At 36.2% G+C, this 19,447-nt stretch overlaps 1 protein-coding gene across 9 annotated transcripts in view; it reads left to right on the top strand.

The window, feature by feature from the left end:
* LOC135209731 (keratin-associated protein 10-7-like) overlaps nucleotides 1-19,096 on the top strand; it is a 43,139-nt gene extending 24,043 nt beyond the window's left edge. For 2 of the 9 annotated variants that reach the window (XM_064242500.1, XM_064242499.1), the window contains exons 8-14: nucleotides 1,806-1,928; nucleotides 3,340-3,462; nucleotides 4,890-5,012; nucleotides 7,253-7,375; nucleotides 12,928-13,050; nucleotides 15,097-15,216; nucleotides 18,291-19,096. In XM_064242500.1, the coding sequence (XP_064098570.1) occupies nucleotides 1,806-1,928; nucleotides 3,340-3,462; nucleotides 4,890-5,012; nucleotides 7,253-7,375; nucleotides 12,928-13,050; nucleotides 15,097-15,216; nucleotides 18,291-18,313 (758 nt within the window). In that variant the 3' untranslated portion in view covers nucleotides 18,314-19,096. The remainder of the gene's footprint in view (nucleotides 1-1,805; nucleotides 1,929-3,339; nucleotides 3,463-4,889; nucleotides 5,013-7,252; nucleotides 7,376-12,927; nucleotides 13,051-15,096; nucleotides 15,217-18,290) is intronic. The other 7 variants (XM_064242505.1, XM_064242504.1, XM_064242507.1 and 4 more) reach the window with 7 other exon arrangements.
* Nucleotides 19,097-19,447: the final 351 nt, after the last annotated feature.

Below are 19,447 nucleotides of genomic sequence, written 5' to 3'. Positions count from 1 at the left end.
CTTTTTTGTCGAGGTTAACTTGTTTTGACTAATTTTTGGCATTTGATCATTTATTTTTTTTTTATTGTTGAAATAGATTTTTATGAAAATGATTAGTAAAAGATGTGTTGAGAGAGAGAGAGAGAGAGAGAGAGAGAGAGAGAGAGAGAGAGAGAGAATCGTTCGATCTTAACTTTTCAAGAAACTGTTATTTTATGTTGAATTTCTATTTTTTATCATTTCTTTTTGAGAAATTGTAATTTCATATCAAATTTTGAATTTTCATCAATTCTTTTTTTTCGTAAAATAAAAAAATATAGATGAAAACGATTACATAGTGAACGTGACGGACAAAGAAACTCAGACAGGCGCTCATAAGCAAGTTTGTTTGGCCTAACAGGAATGAAGACACGCATGATCCACCAGTCCCCGAAACCTCAAATGGTTCACAAAGCCCTCCTTTAGCCGAAGAACTCTTAGCGGAGGATTAGATAGAGGAGTGTGAAGGTTTTTTGGCAGAGGATAGGTAGAGGAAGTTCCATCCAAAAGGGTTTTTAAAGGAAATAACTGTATCGAACAGTACATTAGCACTCAATGGTGTCAGTGTTTACGAGTAGGAGTTTTCACCTCCTGGATGTAATTTTAAACTTTTTCAAGTTATTAAAACCTTTTTAATGTTTTGTTTATCCATAAGGACAATTTCATATTAGAAATATTTACAGTATAGTACTACATAGAAAGTATTGAAAATGGGTAGTATAAAAAAATTTTAATGAGTAAGTTCCCGTTTGCCTCGGCCCTAATGGAATTATTCCCATAAGGTATGTGTATTGAAATCTAAATTTTCCAGTTCTGCGAGGCCGTGGATTGACCAAATTATCACATAATTAGGGACCGTACTGTACCTTTTTTTCACTTAAATTATGACTCGTGAGTAATAATCCAAAATAGGAATTTCTCCTGCTTAGGCTAGTTAATCTATCTTGTATTCTAATAAGAAAAAGTAGGCCACTGTTTCCATCATGACTGAAACGGGACACTGACAAAATCTTTCTTCACTCCCTAAGCATTGTACCAAAAAGAATAATAAGGTTGAATTCTGTTATATTTGTTGGTCACATTTGCTGTCAGTCACCATTAATGCTATGAGTATATACCGGAATCACATTAAAGCAGTGTAAGATAGCCTCTAAATATACCAAATCGCCTATAGAAAATCAGCATCACATTAATAATGCTGGATCATAGTGAAGAACTTTTCTTTTAGGTCTGTTTTCTACACAATCCAGGTACAGTGGGAAAAAGGCAATGCCCACTTGCAAAGGGTCACACATCCCAATACATTTAGAGACAAGGAACTTATCATATTTTTTTATCTTTTTTTTTTTGCAGTATTAAATTTTGATTACTGTCAGATTAGAAACCTTGCCGTTCATGGCTCATTTCTCCAGGCAAATTAATCTTATTTGAAAATTCATGTCTTTTGATCTTAACATATTTTGACGGTCACCTGTCATTTTAATGTAGTTCCATTTTTCTCTGTTTTCCCCTTGGACATTTTAAACTTGACAACACACAGGTCAATAAAATTGTCAGCATTTTAATTATATTTATTACTCACTAGTACATCAAAAGTTCATTGCCAGACTTTCACTGAACTAACAAATAGAACTGGTATAGGAAAAGTCCATATAATTTGTTCCATATTTCCACTCTGCATTCCAGTAAATTAATTAAAAGCTTGAAATCTAATAGAAACTTACGTTCCCCTAGTCTCACTCCCATATTGTGTAGTAGTATATTAAAAATTAAACTGTTCCTTTTAGGTTGCAAAGAAGACACAATTGCCTGCAAAGAAGCAAATGGTTATTGCACAAATGCTGAAACCTGTGATGGTATGATATTGCCTGATTTGTGCCTTGGAGAGAACTGCTATTGCTGCGTGTCAGGTAAGCTCACTCAGAACTCGGTATGTGTTGATCTTTTGCTGTGCTAAAAGTCTGGTTTTTGTTTCTTCCTTCCCAGTGTTTCATTCCACATCTAACATTCCTGAGTTTTCCGAATCTTGCTGAGAAACTGTTTTCTCCATTCGATCTACTTTTGAAGAAATAAGAAATGAAAATAGATGTGGCCGTATATTAGTTGTAAAAAAATATAAAAGAGATGCAAATTTAAATTTTCATATCACAAATAGAATTAATTCAGAAATGATTAGCAAAGTGAAGGTCATTCCAACTACTTTATCTCTTTAGCTGCACAACAGACTGTAAAACTCAGTAATCAATACAGGTATTCTTATCTGGGATCAAAGCCTTCGTAAAGATTCTTTTTCTTTATTTATTCTTCCTCTTCATCAGCACATCTGGAATCTCTGAATAATTTTAGTAATATTTACAAACCTTTAGCTTTATGGCTGATGAATAACTTGCTGTCAAGACACCTTATATAATTCCATTCTTGTATTATGTGTATTTTTTAATTCAGTGAAATGGTGAGTAACAATCCAAAATAGGAATTTCTCCTGCTTAGGCTGCTAAATCTATCTAGTATTCTAATAAGAAAAAGTAGGCCACTGTTTGCATCATGACTGAAACGAGACACTGACAAAATCTTTCTTCACTCCCTAAACATTGTCCTCTCCTCTGCTCTCCAAAAATTATTAAGGTTGAATTCTGTTATATTTGTTGGTCACATTTGCTGTCAGTCACCATTAATGCTATGAGTATATACCGGAATCACATTAAAGCAGTGTAAGATAGCCTCTAAATATACCAAGTCGCCTATAGAAAATCAGCATCACATTAATAATGCAGGATCATAGTGAATAACTTTTCTTTTAGGTCTTTTTTCTACACAATCCAGGTACAGTAGGAAACAGGTAATGCCCACTTGCAAAGGGTCACACATCCCAATACATTTAGAGACAAGGAACTTATCATATTTTTTTATCTTTTTTTTTTTTGCAGTATTAAATTTTGATTACTGTCAGATTAGAAACCTTGCAGTTCATGGCTCATTTCTCCAGGCAAATTAATTTTATTAGAAAATTCATGTCTTTTGATCTTAACATATTTTGACGGTCACCTGTCATTTTAATGTATTTCCATTTTTCTCTGCTTTCCCCTTGGATATTTTAGCCTTATATTTATTACTCACTAGTGCATCGAAAGTTCATTGTCAAACTTTCACTGAACTAACAATAGAACTGGTATAGGAAAAGTCCATATAATTTGTTCCATATTTCCACTTTTCATTCCAGTAAATTAATTCAAAGCTTGAAATCTAATAGAAACTTACATTCCCCTGGTCTCACTCCTATACTGTATAGTAGTATATAAAAAATTTAACTGTTCCTTTTAGGTTGCATACAAGACACAATTGCCTGCAAAGAAGCAAATGGTTATTGCACAAATGCTGAAACCTGTGATGGTATGATATTGCGTGATTTGTGTCTTGGAGAGAACTGCGATTGCTGCGTACCAGGTAAGCTCATTCAGCACTCGGTATGTGTTGATCTTTTGAGAGGAAAGATTGTTGTTCCTTTGAACTTCATGGATTTTGATACAGAAATGCAATTTAAATTTTTATCACAAATAGAATTAATTCAGAAATGATTAGCAAAGTGAAGGTCATTCCAACTACTTCATCTCTTTAGCTACACAACAGCCTAAAAATCAATAACCAATACAGATATTTTTATCTTGGATCAAAGCCTTCGTAAAGATTCTTGTTCTTTATTTATTCTTCCTCTCCATCAGCACATCTCGAATCTCTGAATAATTTTAGTAATATTTACAAACCTTTAGCTTTATGGCTGATGAATAACTTGCTGTCCAAGGCACCCTTTTTTTTCCCAAATTATATTTCCATTCTTGGTTATTATGTGTTATTTTTTAATTCAGTGAGTCGGGGGCGGGGCATTCGCATTAATTTGTATTAATGTGTATTTTAATTCAGTGAGTCGGGCGCATTCGCATTCATTTGTATTAACATGAATATAACAGAGAACAACTTCCTTGTTTTCACTGAAATGGTGAGTAACAATCCAAAATAGGAATTTCTCCTGCTTAGGCTGCTAATCTATCTAGTATTCTAATAAGGAAAAGTAGACCACTGTTTACAGCTTGACTGAAACGGGACACTGACAAAATCTTTCTTCACTCCCTAAACATTGTCCTCTCCTCTGCTCGCCAAAAATTATTTAGGTTGAATTCTGTTATATTTGTTGGTCAGATTTGCTGTCAGTCACCATTAATGCTATGAGTATATACCGGAATCACATTAAAGCAGTGTAAGATAGCCTCTAAATATACCAAGTCGCCTATAGAAAATCAGCATCACATTAATAATGCTGGATCATAGTGAATTAAATTTTCTTTTTTTAGGTCTTTTTGTTCTTTTTCTACACAATCCAGGTACAGTAGGAAACAGGTAATGCCCACTTGCAAAGGGTCACACATCCCAATACATTTAGAGACAAGGAACTTATTAAATTTTTTATCTTTTTTTTTTTCAGTATTAAATTTTGATTGCTGTCAAATTAGAAACCATGCAGTTCATGGCTCATTTCTCCAGGCAAATTAATTTTATTAGAAAATTCATGTCTTTTGATCTTAACATATTTTGACGGTCACCTGTCATTTTAATGTATTTCCATTTTTCTCTGCTTTCCCCTTGGATATTTTAGCCTTATATTTATTACTCACTAGTGCATCGAAAGTTCATTGTCAAACTTTCACTGAACTAACAATAGAACTGGTATAAGAAAAGTCCATATAATTTGTTCCATATTTCCACTTTTCATTCCAGTAAATTAATTCAAAGCTTGAAATCTAATAGAAACTTACATTCCCCTGGTCTCACTCCTATACTGTATAGTAGTATATAAAAAATTTAACTGTTCCTTTTAGGTTGCATACAAGACACAATTGCCTGCAAAGAAGCAAATGGTTATTGCACAAATGCTGAAACCTGTGATGGTATGATATTGCGTGATTTGTGTCTTGGAGAGAACTGCTATTGCTGCGTGTCAGGTAAGCTCACTCAGCACTCGGTATGTGTTGAACTTTTGCTGTGCTAAAAGTCTGGTTTTTGTTTCTTCCTTCCCAGTGTTTCATTCTTCATTTAACACTCCTGGGTTTTCCAAATCTTGCTGAGAAACTGTTTTCTCCATTCGATCTGCTTTTGAAGAAATAAGAAATGAAAATAGATGTGGCAGTATATTAGTTGTAAAAAAAATATACAAGAAATGCAAATTTAAATTTTTATCACAAATAGAATTAATTCAGAAATGATTAGCAAAGTGAAGGTCATTCCAACTACTTCATCTCTTTAGCTACACAACAGCCTAAAAACAAATCAATAACCAATACAGATATTTTTTATCTGGGATCAAAGCCTTCGTAAAGATTCTTTTTCTTTATTTATTCTTCCTCTCCATCAGCACATCTGGAATCTCTGAATAATTTTAGTAATATTTACAAACCTTTAGCTTTATGCCTGATGAATAACTTGCTATCAAAGCACCTCAAATATTTCCATTCTGCTCTCAAGGCACCTCATATATTTCCATTCTTGTATTATATGTATTTTTTAATTCAGTGAGTCGGGCGCATTCGCATTCATTTGTATTAACATGAATATAACAGAGGACAACTTCCTTGTTTTCACTGAAATGGTGAGTAATAATCCAAAATAGGAATTTCTCCTGCTTAGGCTGCTAATCTATCTAGTATTCTAATAAGGAAAAGTAGACCACTGTTTGCATCATGACTGAAACGGGACACTGACAAAAATCTTTCTTCACTCCGTAAACATTGTCCTCTCCTCTGCTCACCAAAAAGAATAATAAGGTTGAATTCTGTTATATTTGTTGGTCAGATTTGCAGTCAGTCACCATTAATGCTATGAGAATATACCGGAATCACATTAAAGCAGAGTAAGATAGCCTCTAAATATACCAAGTCGCCTATAGAAAATCAACATCTCATTAATAATGCTGGATCATAGTGAAGAACTTTTCTTTTAGGTCTATTTTCCACACAATCCAGGTATAGCAGGAAAAAGATAATGCCCACTTGCAAAGGGTCACACATCCCATTACAACATTTTTTATTTTGCAGTATTAAATTTTGATTACCATCAGATTAGTGAAACCGTGCAGTTCATGGCTCATTTCTCCAGGCAAATTAAATTTATTAGAAAATTCATGTCTTTTAATCTTAACATATTTTGACAGTCACCTAGCTGTCATTTTAATGTAGTTCCATTTTTCTCTGTTTTCCCCTTGGATATTTTATCCTTGACAACACACAGGTAAATAAAATTGTCAGCATTTTAATTATATTTATTAATCATTATACTCGGCTTTTTTCCATCTGTCCATCGGCCTGTGGTGTTTGCGCATGGTAACACTGCATCCCGGGCTTTAAATTGTTACACTATCTGTAAGTTTCACGTAAATAAAAGGATATCTGGGTGTGCATTTGGAACTGAAAAATGTTTTAATAATTTACTGTATGCGAACTACACCGTTAATAATAGAAATAGGATATTGTTATTATTGTTGACTGTAAGCTGCCTTTTCGGGGTGGCGAATGGAACAACAGCCAGTCGCAAATTCCATTAAACAGATGCTAAACCAAGTTACATCATATCGTATCTGGGTAAAACGCACTTTATCAAAATTAAAAGTATATACTGATATATTTGCGTGTAATGAAGTAACATTTAGCTCGGTAACAGAGTAGGTGTGGTCCAATACAGTTGACATCTTGTTGTATTGAACAGCAAGAGAAGCAATTTTCCCACCACTGCATCTGGCTGTTCCATTCGCCACCCCGAAAAGGCAACTTGCATTCCACAATAATAACAATATCCTATTTTGAATATTAACTTTGTAATTCGCATACAGTCAATTATTAAAACACTTTTCAGTTGCAAATGTACACCCAGATATTCTTTTATTTACCTAAAACTTACACATAGCGTAACTATTTAAGGCCCGGGACGCAGTGTTACCATGCACAAACACCACAGGCAGATGGACAGATGGAAAAAAACAGGGTACAGTGCATCAAAAGTTCACTGCCAGACTTTCACTGAACTAGCAAATAGAACTGGTATAGGAAAAGTTCATATAATTTGTTCCATATTTCCACTCTGCATTCTAGTAAATTAATTCAAAGCTTGAAATCCAGTAGCAACTTACATTCTCTTCGTCTCACTCTCATATTGTATTGTAGTATACTAAAAATTCAACTGATCCTTTTAGGTTGCAAAGAAGAAACAATTGCCTGTAGAGAAGCAAATGGTTATTGCACAAATCCTAAAACCTGTGATGGTATAATATTGCCTGATTTGTGTCTTGAAGAGAACTGCGATTGCTGCGTGACAGGTAAGCTCATTCAGCACTCGATATGTCTTGATCTTTTGAGAGGAAAGATTGTTGTTCCTTTGAACTTTATGGATTTTGATACAGGAAATTTTTGCTGTGCTAAAAGTCTGGTTTTTGTGTCCTCTATAACAGTGTTTCATTCTTCATTTAACACTCCTGAGTTTTCTGATTCTTGCTGAGAGACTGTTTTCTTCATTTGATCTGCTTTTGAAGAAATAAGAAATGAAAATAGATGTGGCAGTATATTAGTTGTAAAAAAAATATGAAAGAAATGTGAATTTAAATTTTCATATCACAAATAGAATTAATTTAGAAATGATTAGCAAAGTGAAGGTCATTCCAAGTACTTCATCTCTTTACCTGCACAAGAGACTGTAAAAATCAGTAACCAATACAGGTATTTTTATCTGGGATCAAAGCCTTCTTAAAGATTCTTTTTCTTTATTTATTCTTCCTCTTCATCAACACATCTGAAATCTCAGAATTATTATTATTAATAGGGTTTAGTTTTTCCAGACCTCTGAGGGAATCTGAATAATTTTAGGAATATTTACAAACCTTTTGGTTTGTGCCTGATGAATAACTTGCTGTCAAAGCACCTCATATTTCCAATCTTGTATTATATGTATTAGCATCAATATAACAGAAGACAGCTACCTGTTTTTCACTGAAATGGAGAGTAACAATCCAAAATTGGAATTTCTCCTTCTTAGGTTGGTAAATCTATCTTGTATTCTAATAAGAAAAAGAATGCCACTGTTTGCATCATGACTGAAACAGGACACCGACAAAATTCTTTCTTCACTCCCTAAATATTGTCTTCTCCTCTGCTCACCAAAAAGAATAATAAGGTTGAATTCTGTTATATTTGTTGGTCAGATTTGCTGTCAGTCACCATTAATGCTATGAGAATATACCAGAATCACGTTAAAGCAGAATAAGATAGCCTCTAAATATACCAGGTCGCCTTACCTATCACTATAGAAAATCAACATCACATAAATAATGCTGGATCATAATGAAGAACTTTTCTTTGTTCATACACGAACAAACCCTCGGTCTTAACAATAGGATAATTTCTAGCGCCTAGCTGGATCCGGTTAAAAAGCAGATGAAAGAAAGGAATCTTGTGATATCTGGCAACGCATTCGTAGATCGGGTGAAGAGTGGTCAAACACCGCTTATCTACGCCAGTCTTTTCTTAACCTCCTGTGCGAGAGTTGTGTTTCCTCTCTTGTCCTTTTCCCGGTTCACTGCCAGTTTCGTTTCTCTTAGTGTGTGTGTGTGTGTTTTTCCTGGTATTATGGCTTCTTCTGCTCCTTCTCGGCGTCAGCGTATGTGCCCGGGAGTTCCTGGGTTTCCATGTTCTCGTTTTTTGGTTTCGACAGAAACAGACCCTCACATCACATGCAATAGGTGTCGTTCAAATTTTTGTATGATTACGAATCCTTGTACAGAATGCCGGGCATGGCCTAAGGAGCAGTGGAGGAAGTTTTATGGTAAGAGGGAACATCGGAGAGTCTCCACTCTTTCTACTTGGGAGGGCTTTGCTCCTATTCCCGATGTTTCGTCTTCCGCAGTAGTCAACCCCCATAGTAGTGTTGTCCCTGCATCTCCTTCCTTTTTTTAAATTGCTACGTCAATGGAAGTATCGGGAGGTCGCCAGGGTATTTTTTGTAATGTAGCCCCCTCTTCCTCAGGAGCTTTTTCGGTTCCCGAGAAGGGTGAGGTTTTTTCATCATTCTCTTCTCTTCCAGAGTCGGAGGCGTCCAAAATGGCGGCGATTTGGAAGACGCTTGGGCTAGGGGGTACCCCGTCCTTGGAGGGGTTGTTAGCACATTTTGTGGAGGCTCGCACCCCCCCTTCCTGGTCCAGCCAGGACATCCCCCCTCCTCCCGGCCTCGTCTTCGCGGGTAGGAGCAGTCGGCCATCTTGTATTGCTCCGCCAGTGTCTGCCGCCGCTTTGTAATGAAGTGATGCTGCGGCGTCAGCCCAGTTGATGACGTCATGGGGTCCATCTTTGTGTATTCCTCCGCCAGTGGCGTCTCTTTCCCCCTCGCACAGAGGGGAAGCTGTGATGTCACCACCGCTTGTGATGTCACTCTCATCGATGACGTTTCTCCCAGTCGCCTCCTCCGATCCGCCTCGCCTAGCCGCGACGTCATCACTGCCGCTCAGTTTGCAACATCTCCCTTCCTTGTCTTCAGAGCCTTCTCTGGCACATCAGTCTGAAGTCATATGCCAGGCAGTGCTTCAGAGGCTGGACTCTGTATTGGATGTGAAGTTGGCTGCCTTATCAGTTGGGAGGACTGGTAGGGGGGGATGCCTCGCTGGCCATTGGGCCAAGTGGCAGAGTTACGGGGCAGAGAAGTGGGTGGTAGATGTCCTTCGGGTGGGATACCTGTTACCATTCGACTTCCCTCCTCCTCTGTCGGACGAGCCGCAGCTCAGGAAGACGTATCCTCCCGATTCTCTGAAGTTCTTGGCTCTTCAAGAGGAAGTGCAGAAAATGCTGGACAAGGATGCGATAGAGGAAGTAATGCGTCCGTCCCCAGGGTTTTACAGTCACATCTTCTTGGTACCCAAGGCATCGGGAGGATGGAGGCCTGTGATAGACTTATCCACCTTGAATCGCTTTATCAGGAAGACACGGTTCAAGATGGAGACCCCGCGCTTGGTGTTGGCAGCCGTGAGGGAAGGCGACTTCATGCTGTCGATAGACTTGAGGGACGCATACTTCCAAATCCCTGTTCATCCGATGTCCAGGAAGTTCCTTCACTTCTCTCTGGCGGACAAGATCTTCGAGATCAAAGTCTTGTGCTTTGGGCTGACGACAGCCCCTCAAGTGTTCACAAGGGTCTTCTCTCTCGTGTCAAGTTGGGCCCATGCTCAGGGGATCCGTTTGCTGAGGTACCTCGATGATTGGTTGGTCTTGGCAGTTTCCAGGGAGAAGCTGCTGCAAGACAGGGATCGTCTTCTTCGGTTCTGTCTGGGTATATTAGTCAACCAGGAAAAGTCTAACCTCGTACCTACTCAAAGGATTCTCTACCTGGGCATGGTCATCGATACAACAGTGGCAAGAGTTTTCCCGTCGGATCAGAGATTGGAGAAGTTGCCTTCCCTCCGTTTTGTTTGATCCGTCAGGTACTGAACAGGCTGATGAGTTCACAGGGTCTCAGAATGACTTTGGTAGCCCCTCTGTGGCCTCAGGCGGAATGGTTTCCAGATCTGCTGTCGTTGTTGTCAGAGATTCCGAGGGAGATTCCCCCTTGGCGACATCTCCTGTGTCAGCCCTATGCAGAAAGGTTCCACCAGTCAGTAGAATCCCTGTCTCTTCACGGTTGGAGGCTATCAACTATCTCCTCCGAGAGAGAGGCTTTTCTCAGAAATCAGCTGGGCATATGTCCAGCAGTCTTAGGAAGTCAATCTCCGCAGTTTACCAAGGCAAATGGGCAATCTACTGTGATTGGTGTCGTAAACGGGGTTTTTCTCCACTCGCGACCTCTATTCAGCGAATAGCAGACTTTTTAACCTTCCTCACAGATGAGAAATGTTTGTCCGTTTCTGCTATTAGAGGCTACAGGGCGGCACTGAGTTTGGTGTTGCGCCTGAAGGGTATCGACATCTCCTCTTCCTGGGAACTTTCCCTGCTAGTTAAGGGGTTTGAGCAGTCGAGTTCTCCTAGAGAGCTCAAGCCCCCAACGTGGGATGTTTCCTTGGTGCTTAAGATCTTAACTAAGAGTCCATATGAGGCCTTGCGTCGCTCATCTGACAGGAACCTGATGCTCAAGACAGTTTTTCTTTTGGCTTTGGCATCTTCCAAGAGGGTAGGAGAGCTCCACAGTCTGAGTTATGAGGTGAAGCACACCAGGGGTTGGAAGTTAGTGTCCTTCAAATTTGTCCCGGTATTCATGGCCAAGACACAAAATCCCTCAGCGCATGATGACAGGTTCGCTTCGTTTTCCATTCCATCACTGACTGACTTTGTGGGTGGTGATGCTCAAGAGCTTTTGTTGTCCCCTGTCCGGGCCCTACGTTGCTATCTTCAAAGTACTCGGCGCCTTAGACCAGGCTGCCGCAGACCTTTTGTTAGTACAGGCCATATAAAGAAAGAGGTGTCTAAGAATACTATCTTTTTTTGGATACGGGAAGCCATCAGACAGGCATACTTGACTCTTAGGAGATTGTGTGGATGAGAGAATGAGTGAGTTGGCTGGTCTCCTTCTTTCTCTTGTACCTTTCCTTCTTCCTTCGGCAGTTTAAGAAATAGACACGTCATTTGCTGGACGGGTCTGATACAGGTGAGTGAGGTAGTTATACTGGTAGTGTGGTCGTGCAATATACAATATCTTACCCACTATTTAGTAGCATAGGCTCCGCTCCTGGCCAAGGAGGAGTCGGGAGTACTACAAACCCTAGTGTCTTGGTTTGTATTGGACAGTCAAAGTTTCTCTTTGGTTCCCTATACAATGGTTATCCCATATATCATTGTACGTCACTCAGGTTCTGAGTGGTTAGATATTAGTGTATCTAGCTTCTCAATGGGCTTCAGTCCCTCTCCAAGAACTATTTCTTTTGAGAGCTGGACTGGTGGGTAGGCCCCCAGCCAGTCTAGAATGTCTTATACCTCCCTCCAAGTATGAGTCTATCCTATTGTTAAGACCGAGGGTTTGTTCTCATATGAGCAAATGACAAATTTTCTAAGACAATTTGTATTTTACATAGCTACAAACCTGAGATCTTAACGTTATACTGCCCACCTCTAGCCGCCCCTCTATTTGTCAAGTCATCCTGAGTTGGGAAAGACTGGTGTAGATAAGTGGTGTTTGACCACTCTTCACCCGATCTACGCATACGTTACCAGATATCACAAGATTCCTTGCTTTCATCTGCTTTTTAACCGGATCCAGCTAGGCACTAGAAATTATCCTTTTGTTAAGACCTCAGGTTTGTAGCCATGTAAAATACAAATTGTCTTAGAAAATTTGTCATTTTAGGTCTATTTTCCACACAATCCAAGTATAGTAGGAAACAGATAACGCCCACTTGCAAAGGGTCACACATCCCTATACAACATTTAGAGAAAAAGAACTTATTAGTTTTTTTTTATTTTGCAGTATTAAATTTTGATTACCATCAGATTAGTGAACCGTGCAGTTCATGGCTCATTTCTCCAGGCAAATTAAATTTATTAGAAAATTCATGTCTTTTGATCTTAACATGTTTTGATGGTCACCTGTCATTTTATTGTAGTTCTATTTTTCTCTGTTTTCCCCTTGAATATTGTAGGCTTGACAACACACAGGTCAATAAAATTGTCAGCATTTTAATTATATTTATTACTCACTAGTGCATCAAAAGTTCATTACCAGACTTTCACTGAACTAATAAATAGAACTGGTATAGGAAAAGTTCAAATAATTTATTCCATATTTCCACTCAGCATTCCAGTAAATTAACTCAAAGCTTGAAATCTAATAGAAACTTACATTCCCCTAGTCTCACTCCCATACTGTATAGTAGTATATTAAAAATTCAACTGTTCCTTTTAGGTTGCATACAAGACACAATTGCCTGCAAAGAAGCAAATGGTTATTGCACAAATGCTGAAACCTGTGATGGTATGATATCACGGGATTTGTGTCTTGGAGAGAACTGCTATTGCTGCGTGCCAGGTAAGCTCATTCAGCACTCGGTATGTGTTGATCATTTGAGAGCAAAGATTGTTGTTCCTTTGAACTTCATGGATTTTGATACAGGAAATATTTGCTGTGCTAAAAGTCTGGTTTTTGTTTCTTCTATCCCAGTGTTTCATTCTTCATTTAACATTCCTGATTTTTCCGAATCTTGCTGAGAAACTGTTTTCTCCATTCGATCTGCTTTTGAAGAAATAAGAAATGAAAATAGATGTGGCAGTATATTAGTTGTGAAAAACATATGAAAGAAATGCGAATTTAAATTTTAATATCACAAATATAATTAATTTAGAAATGATCAACAAAGTGAAGGTCATTCCAACTACTTCATCTCTTGAGCTGCACAACAGACTGTAAAAATCAGTAACCAATACAGGTATTTTTATCTGGGATCAAAGCTTTCTTAAAGATTCTTTTTCTTTATTCTTCCTCTTCATCAACACATCTGGAATCTATGAATAATTTTAGTAATATTTACAAACCTTTTGCTTTATGCCTGATGAATAACTTGCTGTCAAGGCACCTCATATATTTCGATTCTTGTATTATATGTATTTTTTAATTCAGTGAGTCGAGCACATTTGCATTCATTTGTGATAACATCAATATAACAGAACACAACTACCTATTTTTCACTGAAATGGTGAGTATTAATCCGAAATAGGAATTTCTCCTGCTTAGGCTGACAAATCTATCTTGTATTTTAAGTAGGCCACTGTTTGCATCATGACTGAAACGGGACACCAACAAAATTCTTTCTTCATTCCCTAAACATTGTCCTCTCCTCTGCTCACCAAAAATGATTAAGGTTGAATTCTGTTATATTTGTTGGTCACGTTAAAGCAGACACTGGTCATTTTGAAGTACTCCCATTTTTCTCTGTTTTCCCCTAGGATATTTTAGCCTTGACAACACACAGGCCAATAAAATTGTCAGCGTTTTAATAATCTCTCGTCTTTTATGAAACTTAATACTCCGGTAACATGTAGGATAGGGATTACTCTGCTTGTGACCTCACCTTTTAAGAGTTCCACTTGCAGAAATTTATTGCTAGAGAATAATGCAATAGAACTTCAATTATTCTGTAGTATATGCACCATTGTTCTTGAGATTTTTAATGAGCCATGGATGCCATCTAATGGTGTAAATACTTTGCAACAAATATATATAGCACTGAATGAGAAAAATAAAGAAAAGTAAATCTAAAGTCTGTCATTTAATTCCAATAAATGATATGGACAATATTAACATTGAACTGGTATTCTTTTACTTTTAACTTTCGTAACCCAAATAAATTTAATGTGATTGTGGATAATATTCCCTGATTTATGTTGATGACAGCAGTGCACTTGCAGCTTGCCAATAAGCTCATTGAGTGCTAGGTCTGTATGACCGTCAGAAGATGAACAAATTTGGTTCCGTTCAGGCTTGTGGATTTTGATAAAGAAAAATTTCACTTTGCTAAAATTCTGCTAATTGTTTCTCACGTCCCAATATCGTATTTTTCATTTAGTGCTTTCAAGTTTCCAAATCTTACAAAAAATAACACATAAAGACATAAACTGATATTTTTATGTTACAAACAGAAGTTATTCGGAAATAATCAAAGTGAAGAACAGGCAAAATTGAATACTTTGACCATTAAGTTGAAGAACAAACTAAAAATCATTATCAAAACAATTTCCTTTCATCTAAGATCTCAGACTGAAATCTTTTGTATGTATATATATACTATTATACTTTGTCAAAATAACTGCAGTCCCACTGGAAATATATTTGATCAGTTTATTAGAAATATAATATGTAAAATTCATGCTTAGTATTATTGTGTAATTTCATTTGTCATCAGTGCGTCAAGAGAAAACTTCCCTACCTTCACTGGTATAATGAATAAATTCAAAATAGAAAGTTTTGACTAAACTGTGTTCCTGTAAATCATTTCGAAACTTTAGGTTCATTTACGATATGCATTTCCTCCACTCATTACCATACTAGAAACACTGAAAATGCAACTGTTCCTTTTAGATTGCATATCAGATGAGTGTGAAGCAAATGATGGTTACTGTACTACGAGGCCTGATGCCTGTTTTGGTCGAATAATCCCTGAATGGTGTAAAGGGGAAAACTGCTTTTGCTGTTTGCCAGGTAAGCACATCGAGTAATCTGTCTGTGCCGATTGTCAAAAGATAAAACAACTTTTGTTCATTTGATTTGCGCGGATTTTAGCATAGAAAACATTTCCTGCACTTAAATTTTGGTTATTGTTTCTCACATTCCAGTATTCACAAAAAGACAGTTTTGATATATTTCAGTAAATGTCATTACATCATAAAGAACAAGAATTATGAAATCAACTTTTTCTTATTTTAATAAATCAAATTTAGAATTCATGAACTAAATGAAGAATATCCAAGTGCATTGATGTTATCATGAAAACAAACTGTGAAAGTCAGTAACCGAACCAGGTAATTTCATCTTGAGATCAGTGCCTTTGCAGAGATTGGTTTTTCTTGATTTATTCTTCCTCTTCATCAAAGTATCCGAAACCAATCTGGATAGTTTTAGATATAATTAGAAAATGTCAACATTATGCAAGGGGACATCATATCTGTTATATTCTTGTTACATTAAAAGTATTTTCTAGTGCAATGGATCAGGTCCATTTTGACATCAATATGTGCTTTCATCATTCCTCACCATTTCAAGAGATGATTACCGTATTTTGCTTGCAAGAGTGAGTAATAATTCAAAATAAAAAGTTCACCTGCTTATACCAGTAAATCATTCTTGTATCCCCCTGAAACCAGAGGAAAACATCCTATGGCCTTGTGAGGTTGCGAATTTCACAGGTCACTTTAAAGGTCTTTTAATTTTTTATTATCTGTTTTGACTTAACAATAAATTAATCTAAGGTTTATCGAGTATTCTTCCTTACTATGTTTAGTTTTTACATAGTTTTCAAGGTGATAGGTTTATTGAAAGAAGAAATTTGATTTTTTTTATTTATATGAAACCTAATACTACACAAGTAACATATAGAGTGATATAATATATATATATATATATATATATATATATATATATATATATATATATATATATATATATATATATATATATATATATATACACGATATATATATATATATATATATATATATATATATATATATATGATATATATATATATATATATACACGTATTATATATGTGTGTGTGTATACATGTATATGTGTGTATGTATATATATATATATATATATATATATATTATATATATATATATATATATATATATATATAGTTATATGTATATATTATATGTATGTATATATATATATATATATATATATAATCATATACATGTATATGTATGTATCTGTATATATATATATATATATATATATATATATATATATATATATATATTATAATGTATACTAAAAAATTGGAGCTGCAGCTCTCGAAATCATACTTGTAGGCGTCCAGGGAAAGGCATTCGATATAATTGAAGGTTTATTGCTAGTGCCGACGTTTCACAACTACATTGTTGCACCTTCAAGGCTGAAATACAGCGAGTTCATTCTTAATAATTAATCTTAAAAACACTTATAATAATATATAACTAAAATCACTACAGTAATCTCTTATTTAAAATGTTAACTCGTTTAAACATATATAAAGAAACACCATTGACACAAAAAGAAGGACCTACCAGACGGGAGTTAAAAGGAAACTGTTTAAACAAAATTACAATAATAATAAACAAGGCATACACGTACAATAAGGCAACGACAAAACAAATAGGGCCATTTAGCAATGAACAGTTGAGTAGATGATGTTTGGGCGTTTAATGATGGGACAGTTAATTCTATCATTATGGACTCTAAGGTTGTTATGTCATTGTTTTTCTGCGTTTGTCCTATTATCTGGAAATCTTTGTTATCTATGGATATTTTGCATAATTTGGAATGATTCCTTATATTGGATTGTTCTGGGTTGGACAGTCTGCTTCCGGTTCTAAAACTAACTCCTCTATGCGTACCCTTATCAGTCGTTTGGTACACCCAACGTAAGTCCCCTGGTTACACCTGGGGCAAGTATACTACTTATAAACAACATTGGATGTAAACAACGGATTAACTTTGTCCTTGAGCTTGAAGAAGGACCCGATGGTGCAAGGATTTTTAGGAATCAATTTTAGATTTAAGGCAAGCAATTCTCTCTGAAGTAAATTTACACTTAAGGTATTAGTTCCTTAGGAATAGGTTAGAAAACTTATATCAGACTCTCTGATTTATTACTACATATTTCTAAAGTAAAAATAAAAAATAGAGAAATAGGTTGTGTTACACAGAATTCCATTTACAGATAAATTTTCACCTGTTACTATCCAGTGTAACTTGCTCATATATCTGCTCATTGACTCGTACATAATCTAAAGTTCTTTCTTCCTCGCCATTTTCTCTTGCTCATATATACTCAAAATTATTTTTCTTTTGTAATTTGGTATTTCATTTACTCCAGGAACTACACAGCAAGGAATAACTTAGTTTTGTCACATTTTTTTTTAAGTCAGCGAGCACTTTTTTTCTTCAAGTTACCAGCACATCCACTCTTTTTTTCTCCATACCTGGTTAGGTGCACACATGTTAACACAGATTATCAGCGTTCAGACACACAGAATAGATAAAATTTTATGAAAAGAATATTGCAAAGGAAGATGTCTGATAACCAGGAAGCACGACAGCACACACAATACATATAAGGAAGTGGTAATGGAGAAGTGAGTGAAGGAACTTCAGCTCACAGCTGATAAACCACATTTGCATGTGCATGAAGTGGTTGATTAATACTATGTTCTCTACACAAAGGGCTCTTCCCTGAGTCAGTAGTTAAAGTATGGATATGACAGTGACTGTAAACTAGTTATTTCTCACCGTGAAACCAGACCCTGGTAGGGAAAATGACCTATTATGTAAATAGTATATACTGTCTATGTACATGTGTATACTCTGATTTATAAAGTGGGCATATGCACCCATCATTTTCCACATGAATACTCATACGTATATACACTTGAATTTAAATATTATACGTACGTATATTGATTGCATCAAATAGCTGTGTTTGTACATGAAGGCAATGTGTTCAGTGTGTGCATTTCTACTTAGACCAAGCAATCTTTAATTATTCCTCTTCATTTCTTGATCTTCCAGAATTGGTTACTCTACTCGCCTAGAATCCAAAAAAGAAGAATCGACAGGCCATCTTTCGAATTCCCTGATGTTCGTTCATTAATGTACAAAGTACAGTTTATCAACCACTAGCTTTCGAAGACACGGTCTTCATTAGGTACGGATGAACTGAGGAGATGACAACTCCCCTCTTTGGTATGTGTGTGCTCCTCCCAACATTTTTTTTTCTAATCCCTGGGATGATCTGCCCGTTGCTCTTCAGCCCCTCTTGCCCTTCTGTGCAGTCTTCTTGTTCTCCTTGGTTGTATGCTTAATCAGGAAGATTACAGGGAAGGGTAGGATTAGCTGAAAGTCTTCTGACAGGTCATTCCAGGGGTAAATAAAAGGAAAATAACTTACGTAAGGAGGAGCCCGTATATATCCGTACATGATGAAGAAGGCTATGTCTTTGAAAGCCAGTACTTAGCAAATTGTGCATTGTAAATGAAAGAATCTGAAATCTAAACCATCCCATCTCATTGAAGCCTAACACGAGTAATACGAATATAGTTTATACACAGTAAAGTCTTGTAGCTATTTTGTGATATACTTACAAGTATAGTACATTCCTTTTGATATCAATAAATTTTTATTAACTTGTAAAAACAGCCATCGAAGGAATGTTATAAATGTTCAAATTTGGAATATCAATGATATCAACAAGCATTACTATATATGAATATTGGAATGTTTTTAATTGCACAATATTAATCAAGGTTTGATTGCATTGGATACTACTGTTTACTTCTACATGTAGATGTTTAAATTAATAAATCGGCATTAATCATTACGGAGTTTTCTATAAAATCATGGCATTGGTAACTGTAAGGCTTGTGCATATATATATACACACTTTTGTATATTGCTTTAAATTTTCTGCATCTCTCTTCATCCATCTTCAAAATACTACAGTACTATTTTCAGCTTGATTCTTGACTGCATTCTTTCTTCGAGGTTAGTAATGTATAGTGGACACAATTTTAAGACAATACGACCACGATTCTTATTAATTAAGGTGATAGGCCTCAGGAACCAAATCATATGCCTTGAGGACTAGTGTCTTAACCTCATGATAGTCACGGGCTATACCTTCTTCCAAGGCATTATATACTCTAATTGCCTTGCCCGCCAACCTACAT

Source organism: Macrobrachium nipponense, chromosome 38, assembly GCF_015104395.2.
Source record: "Macrobrachium nipponense isolate FS-2020 chromosome 38, ASM1510439v2, whole genome shotgun sequence".
In the NCBI taxonomy this organism is placed as follows: Eukaryota; Metazoa; Arthropoda; class Malacostraca; order Decapoda; family Palaemonidae; genus Macrobrachium; species Macrobrachium nipponense.
Note: the sequence above shows the minus strand (reverse complement) of the source record. Positions and strands in the feature narration are given on the sequence as shown.